This window comes from Sceloporus undulatus, chromosome 7 (assembly GCF_019175285.1).
Source record: "Sceloporus undulatus isolate JIND9_A2432 ecotype Alabama chromosome 7, SceUnd_v1.1, whole genome shotgun sequence".
Taxonomy (NCBI): Eukaryota; Metazoa; Chordata; class Lepidosauria; order Squamata; family Phrynosomatidae; genus Sceloporus; species Sceloporus undulatus.
The window spans coordinates 11,293,189-11,300,799 of NC_056528.1; the positions used below are offsets into that span (position 1 = coordinate 11,293,189).

General features: G+C 54.2%; 1 protein-coding gene across 8 annotated transcripts in view; it reads left to right on the top strand.

Annotated features, from left to right (window-relative positions):
• ZNF618 (zinc finger protein 618) overlaps positions 1 to 7,611 on the top strand; it is a 34,872-nt gene that overhangs the window by 24,087 nt on the left and 3,174 nt on the right. For 5 of the 8 annotated variants that reach the window (XM_042479065.1, XM_042479068.1, XM_042479066.1 and 2 more), the window contains 4 exons: positions 977 to 1,168; positions 3,214 to 3,294; positions 5,327 to 5,404; positions 7,227 to 7,328. In XM_042479065.1, the coding sequence (XP_042334999.1) occupies positions 977 to 1,168; positions 3,214 to 3,294; positions 5,327 to 5,404; positions 7,227 to 7,328 (453 nt within the window). The remainder of the gene's footprint in view (positions 1 to 976; positions 1,169 to 3,213; positions 3,295 to 5,326; positions 5,405 to 7,226; positions 7,329 to 7,611) is intronic. The other 3 variants (XM_042479069.1, XM_042479070.1, XM_042479067.1) reach the window with 2 other exon arrangements.

The window sequence follows — 7,611 nt, forward strand, 5'->3', positions numbered from 1 at the left end:
TGCTTTCCTTCACCCCTGCCTCCCATGCGGTGGACAGTGTTGCCCCCCTCCCCAGCACTAAAACCCTGTCTGGCTTTGCCTCAGGGTTGGGCCCTTGCCTTTTTGGGGGGAGTGGGAGCAATCCCTGGCCTGGCTGGGGTCTGATTTTAGGCAGCGGCAGCAGTGTTTGCACAGGGGAAATTCATTGCTTAGAGGGGGGGAAGTGAGCTGGACGTGGGTCAGCATGTGCCAGGCGGGAGCCATGGGTGCTGTGTGGGGCTTTTGTTTTTTAACATGAACCACTTCCCATGGTGATCAGTTTCTTTTTGCTAGCTTTGCTTCTTTTTATAAATGCTGAATAATGGAGATGGAGGTTATCCTTTCAGGTCTTTAATTTATACGTTTCTTAGCTTGAGATTCATTGTTGGGGGGCAGTGGTCAAAGGTCTTCCCTTGGCTTTCAGGGCAGTGTGCCTGATGCTCCCTCTTTCTCTTGGGAGAAGCACTCCTCCACTTTCTCATAAGAGCAAAGGCAGTCCCTCCATCTTGCCGCCGCTGGCCTTTTGGGAAGGGTTTGCATGAGGCAGCAGTTCAATGGGATGCCTGAGGGGACTGGAGGGAGGAATCCCAGATATTTTCAAGGCCAGAGAGTTTCTCTGTCGGTTGGCCCCTGGGGGAGCATTTCTCCTGGCCTGTTAGCCAGCCAGCCCTGGAGGTTGCCAGCGCTCTTCCTGCTAGGCAGCAGGCCCTCAGTGGGCATGGGGACCCTGGCCCACCTCAGAGGCTGTGAGGATTTGCCCCTGAGCGCCAGTGGGGAGACTTGAGGTGTTGGATGTTGAGGCCAGGGAATGTCCCAAAGCCAGAGTGGGGGTCCTTTGCATCAATGAAGGTGGGAAAGAGGTTTATAGGAAGAGGGGGGAACCCCCCAAAAAGAAGAGGTTCAGATTCTGGGCGCTGACTTGTCTATCCTGGCACTAGTTCTGAGTGTTCATACCTAGAGTACTCGCGATCTCCACTCTTCGTGGCTGTGAAGACCCAAGCGAGCCAGTCGGGCAAAAAAACGCCAGCTGCGTCCATAATCCGGTGCTCTACCCTCGTCCACCGCACTCCCTCCGGTGCCCCACCGGCATCCCAGCCCCAGATGTTCCGCGCTCCAAATTCTGGATCCCCCGGAAGCAAGGCCACCACAGGTACCACTTGCGCTTTCACGTTACTACTCCCTACCACTCCAATATTAATATGCATCGCAGCCCTTTGCCCTTTCCATGCCCTCAGGCCAAAAAGGGCTGGCGCTTGCCTCTCCTTGGGGGGCTTGCCGTCTGTGGCTGATGCCGTCACCGTGAGGGAGTCTGGCGGTGTGACACCCCCCCCCCTTTAGGGTCCCATGATTTAGTAGAAGGGAGGCAGTCCCCTTGGAAGGGCTGTGAAACCCCTTTCTGGCAGAGGGAAAGACGGAGAGAGACACTGGCTCCACGGAGAGCGTATGAAGAAAGACTGGGGCCCTTCCAGCAACCCACCCTCCTGGCTGTTAAACTGGGCAGTAAAGTAGTCAGATTGTTCCGATTCACAAACCAGTTCATTTTCTTGGAGCCACGTTTAGAAAATCCTCTTTAAAATCGTGTAAATAGATTTTATTTTCAAGGAAGAAATGGGATGAGGAATATTGCTAGCTTCCCCTCTTACTTTCCACTGTTGAAATTGTGAACACATCAGGATAATCTTTAGCAAAACCTCTAATGTTGCTTTGCAAGATTCAGTTTGTGTATTTTCTTTTAGTTTCAGTCTGGCACATCTAGAAATAGTTTTTAATGTGCATATTTTTTTCTGGAACCTTTTCACTGTGGCTTATTCCAGACAGAAGCATAATGGGTGTTATTGATCTGGATTTTCTGATCAATATTAAAAGCAAGCAAAGCAAAAGTCGTTTTCAGCCCCACCCTCCCACTCCCAAAGCTACCAGGCAGTGGGTCAGTGGCATTGATGAGTCTTGAGAGAGAGATATGGTGAAGGCACCCCTTTGGGTGCAGAGGGGAGCCTGGCGCCTGCCCTGCGGAGGCAGTTGAGAGCTACTGAGTGGCATCCTCTCCCCTTCATTGGGATTTCCAATGAGTGGGAGAAGGAGGAAAGAAGGAGGCCCCTTGGCTTGACCTTTGGCTAAAATGCATCTAGGACCAAGCTTCGGCCTGGGAGGGTCTGAACTCTGTTGTCTTTTGCTGATGGGATATTGGGGTTCTTTTGAATGAACTGAGTAAACAGTCTTAAAGGTACACAACACACGCACAGAGCCCCACTATTTACACCTGAGAAGTTTTGTTTGGGCTTGGCTGTTATTTGCCCTGGACTACCTACAGCGACTTTAAGGCATGGCAGCTCAGCATGCCTGCCCTCCTCCTTGTCCCAGGTTGGCACCCCTTGGCTGAGGCTGAGGAGGGCTGGGGAGAACCCATGGAATGGGGTGGGGGCCCTGGGGACTCTGCTTCCCCACCCCTCAGGTTCGTTCGTCAGTCCAGATGGGATGCCCTCCGGATGGCTGTCTGCACTTTCAGTGCCCATAGTGGCTGGAATTGGAGTGCTTACTTTTCCATAGGGCAACAGACCAAGCCTGGGGGGGGGGGGGGGGGCTCCTTCTTCCGGGGGGCAGTTCCTTGTCAGTCTGCATGGCACACACACACACACCCCTTTGCACATGCCATCTTACAGGCCTCAGCCAAGAGCTTGGAGAGCCCTTGGGGCTCCTATTTGCCAATCGTCCTGGTCTGGGGTATCTTGCCCGCCTGTGTGCTGAGAGAACAAGGGATGAAGGAAGGCTGGGCTCAGAGTACCGTTCCGACTTCAGGTCTAGGTGTTACAAAAGAAGAGGATGAGTGATAAGCTTGCTTTAAGAAGATCCATTGCATTTAATTTCCTAAATCCCACTGGTGCTAATTCTGTTTTTAAAAGGGGGTTAATATCATTGGGTGTCCTGGTCAGCAGCTGAGGATGATGCTCAGCATGACCAAGATGACCGCAGTGGAGTCATGGGGCATCTTGGAGCATGCCCCCCTGGCCAACGCCCCATCTGCATCTATATCGACAGGTGGGGTGACTTGGCCTCTTGGGGGGAGGGCTTCTGTTCCCTCCTGGGTTTTGCGCAGACAGCCTTGGAGTGTCTCTGCCCGCCCCTCATGCCCTGGTGGGACACTGTCCTGGCACAACACTCACCTGCTGCCCCTCTGTCACTTTCCCCAACCCACAGAAAGTGCTTTCAGTCGAAGAGTGGAAAGCAAAATGCAAAACAACTTTGAAGAAACCAACAGCAGCTCCCAACACTCTAGCGGTGAGTATTTGCGCCTCCATGGATGGATGTTGTTGCGGCTGCGGCTACTTTTTAAAAACCCGAATGTCCCTTTATCCTCCTCTGAAGGTCACCACCTTTCCTAGCACTTGTGCTTTCTGCCGCCTTCTCACTGTTTGTCCTAACATTCTCAAGCCAGCGTACTTCCGTTCTTCCCTTCCTTCTTCCTTTTCCATCTCTGTTTGCCCCTTGGTGAGTGGAAGAGAGGCTGCCAAGGGGGCTGGTGGGCCTGGTGTGCGGCTGGCAGAGGGCAAGGGCAAGATTGCCAAGGCATGCGGCTTATATGCCATTGTGGGGAGGGGGAAGTAGAGAAGTGGCGGTGGTCCTTGCAGCAGTGCTGTGGGGAGAGGCTGGGCCTTCTCTGCTCCTTGTCCCAGGTGTTCTTTGTGGATTCCGCCTGAAGGGAAATCATGCTGGACTTCTGGCTGGAGCTGAGCCAGATTTGGGGTACCCCTCCTCCGGTTTGGGTTCCAGTGGTGCTTGTTCCTCCATAGGGGGAGCAGGCCTCTCAGGGCTGGGAGGTCCCCCCCCCCTTGCTTGCCTGGCAAAGTCAGGTACTGACCAGCCCAGAGCTTCCCATTCTCCAGACTTGGCCTAATGGTTTGCAGTCGCCCCATTGGGTTTCTTGGGCAGTTGAGATGGGAACCTTGATTTCTAGTCCCAGAGTTTTTGTGGCCCTTCCTGCCTGACGGTCACCCTTGAGTATCCAAATGCCATCATCCTGTGGCCCATCCCTGGAGAAGCCCACTTGGGCTTTCTCAGGATGCCTTTCCTCCTAATGTGTCTGTCATTTGTGGCCCTTGGCCTCCAGTTCAGAGTCTTCCAAACTGTGTTACCCTGTCATGAAAGCATTTCCTGGCATGCACCTTGTGCCCTGTAAGGCCTACCTCCGCTGGCTGCTCTGAAAGAGAAACATGGGCCTTTTCCTCTGGCAGATGACAGAGCAAAGGCGCTAGGAAGTCCCTTAGCAGCCCCGGAGAACAGGTCCAAGTCACAGAGACCATTTCCAAAATGCAGTGATCTCAGAAGACCCTCATGGGGATGAGGTAGCCTCACCCCCCTTTGGCTGCTGCTGTCACTCTTGACTGGAAGCATAATAGAGCAAAGCAAGCATAGAAATGATCTAGATACTTGGATGCTTCTTGAGTCTTCTACTGAAGACACTTAAGTATTGCTCTGCTTGAGAGAGAAATCTGCCAGTTGCTCCATGTTTTGCTTCTCTTCCCTCTGCCATATTTAAATAGCGGGCTGCGTTGTTTGTGCCAATGCCATGCTGTGTGCCTTGCATCTTAGTGCAGAGAGTGAGTAGCCAAGGTTGCCATCTACCCAGACTGCTCCAGGGTCAGCATGATAGCCAGGGCGTAATAGTGTGGAGCTGCAGGGGAGAGGAGGGCAGGAGTGGTCTCTGTGTGGCTATGGGGCTCGGTCCATGTTGGGAGGCTAGCCGTCTGCCATTGGGCCACGTCAGCCCCCCCCCCCCCCTTCCAGTTGTACTCATGGGCCTCCCAGTGGTGTAGCCAGTTGGGTCTTTGGTCATTTCTTTGGACGGAGGCTCCACAGAGCAGGGCGTCTTCCAGTTGTAGGAGGAAGAGGCTTCTGTGGTAGCAGCCAGAGAAGGCAGGCGGGGTGAGATTGTGGGAGTGTTTGGGGAAGTGCTGCAAGCGTGAGTTGGGGGTACAAGTATACCGTTGTGCAAATGACACACACACCATTGCCAGCACACAAATGCTCCCTCTGCATTTGTCCTTGTGTGAAACTCCTGTTAGCTTAGCTTTGTGGTCCATTCCTCAGGAAGCTTTCCCCATTTCTGTGAGGTGGGAATAGGCAAAGCCCGATCCTGCAGCTCTCCTTTGGTGACTGAGCAGTGCATGGATCAGAACCATGCCGGCCAGAGCCAGCCTCAGTGGCTTGAGCACAGGCATTGGTCTTGGGGGCTGGCCCTTTGGCTGTAGGGGGGGAGGCGCCCGGGGTCTCTGGCAATGCCTGACTCTCTCTCTTGGCCTCCCTCTTTCAGAACCATACACCTGCGGGGCCTGCGGCATTCAGTTCCAGTTCTACAACAACCTCCTGGAGCACATGCAGTCCCATGCAGGTAAATTGCAAGAGGGGGCGCCAGGGGAGTTTGAGGGACGGCAGCCAGAGCCCACTGGGTCAGAACCGTCCACCTGGGGTTTGGAGGAAAGGCAGGCGGCCAGACCTGGGGGTCTGGAGAGTGCCATCATTGTGGGGCAGTGTCTGTAGGACCCCAGAAGAGACCTCAAGATGGCTTCCGTTTGGAAAACAGGGCTGTAGGCCTGCAGTAAGCCTGCGAGGTTCAGGCACAAAGGCCCTGGAGTAAGCAGTGCCTCTGGCCCAGCCGGCCAACTGCCCCCCTCCACATTGCCGCCTGAGCTCTGGCTTCCACAAGCAGAGTGCCCTTGGCAGGCAAAGGCAGGAAACCGTTGGCAGCTGGGTGTGCGTGCCTCCTGCGTGGAAGGTAGCGTCCCTGGTATTGGGGCCATTAGGGAGGGCACTTGCCATAAAACTGTCCCCCAGCTTCTGGCCTCCCGCCTCATCTTGGCATATTGTATCTAGTTCTGGGTGGCACACCTGACAAAGGGAAGGACCATTGTGCTGGAAAAGGTGCAGAGAAGCCAGTGGGGAAGATACCCTTCTGGGCATGTTCTGCTCTGAGTCTCCTGGTTGACCACTGTGGGAACTCACATGCCAGCAGAGGGGACTGAGGGGTGTTTGTGGCATTCCTTTGTCAGACCTGGATGGAGGAGGTGCAGCTTCGAACTGCCACTAAGCTGTAGCATCTGTGGCTGGCCTTGGACCAAGCAGTCCCTTTCGCTCTCTGTCTCTTCCTCTCTCACACAGTCCAAGGGCAATAAGGCAATGCTTTCCCCTCTGGTCTTTCTGGAAGCAGGGAACCACATAACTTAACTGGGAGTCACCAGTTGCAATGTGTGTGGGTAGCAGGGAGTGGAAGTGGGGTGGCACTGCACACATCCCATGCCCTCATGGCATCTTCAAACCTCTTGCACCATCCTCACTTTCTCACTCAGACATGGTAAGTGGAGTGGCTACGAACAATACACCTGCCTCTGGGATTGGAGCACTGCTGCAGGAGAAACAGTTAGGATGCAGACGAGAGGCTGAGATGCAGGATGGAGGCAGCAAAGTTTGGAGGCATGTCCTGTGGGTTGCACCTGTCACTCTGCTGACCTGGTGCCTGTCCAGCTCGGTCTGGTGACACTGTCTGGTGTCATTTTGGCTGTTGAGGTACACCTAGGACTAGCTATGTCAAGCCAGGCTTAAGGGATTTGAAACAGGGGTGTGTTTGTGTGCGTGTATAAGTCCAATGCTCTATGTAGCTGATGAAAGGCGGGCAGAATCCAAGCAAAGAAACCTGGATTCTGCCCGCCTTCAGGAGGTGCCTCTCAACCGCTCTGTCTCCCTCTGCCCTCTTGGCTGCGTACATGTGGTTTTCCAAGACCCCACCAGAACATCCTTGTGCAAAAAAGCCTGGGGAACTGCTTGCCACCCACTCCAGCATCCGCCTGGCCCACGGCTTGAAGCCCAAGAGGCTCTGCATGCACTTTGCAGGTTCCTTTTTGTGTCTCTTGCCCTGTGCCTGTTCCCTGGCATCTCCAGTCCCCAGAATCATTGGCCACCGGTGGGGCAAAATGCCTTGAGGATCCCTCCCATTGTCCATGATTCCTTTGTAGTGGTTGTCATTCCTGCAGCAGAGGAGCCTCTTAGAGTTGATGCCTGGGCTCACTCTGCTGTAAACTGGGGAAGCATCTGGAAAGTCTGAGTGCCTGTTCTGCTCCCTCTTCTGCCTTTCTGCCATAAAATTGCATCAAAAGGAGATTGAGCCATGGGCATCCATAGGGAATTACTTCATCTTCCAGTTTGTTTCTCTCCCTCAGCTGACAATGAGAACAGCGTCGCCTCAAACCAACCCAGGTCACCTCCAGCAGTGGTGGAAGAGAAGTGGAAACCGCAGCCCCAAAGGAACAACACCAACAACAGTACGTACCTGTAAGCGTTGGTGCATCCCAAGGCATCCAGGGGGGAGCAGGCAGTGCCCACTTCAGGGGCTCTCCGCCTGCCCCCCAGAATAGCTTCCCTATTAACTTGTGGGCTCTTCCTCAGGCGTCCTACAGCGCCAGGCTCTGCTTACTTCTAAGCGGGAGAGGACGCTTTCAGAGTGTGAATCATGACTGTTGCAGAGCAGCCCCAGACGTCCTCAGGCCTCTGCTCCCACAGCCCCATGTGAAACGGTCCCCTCTCATGATGGTTTATCCAGGAGCC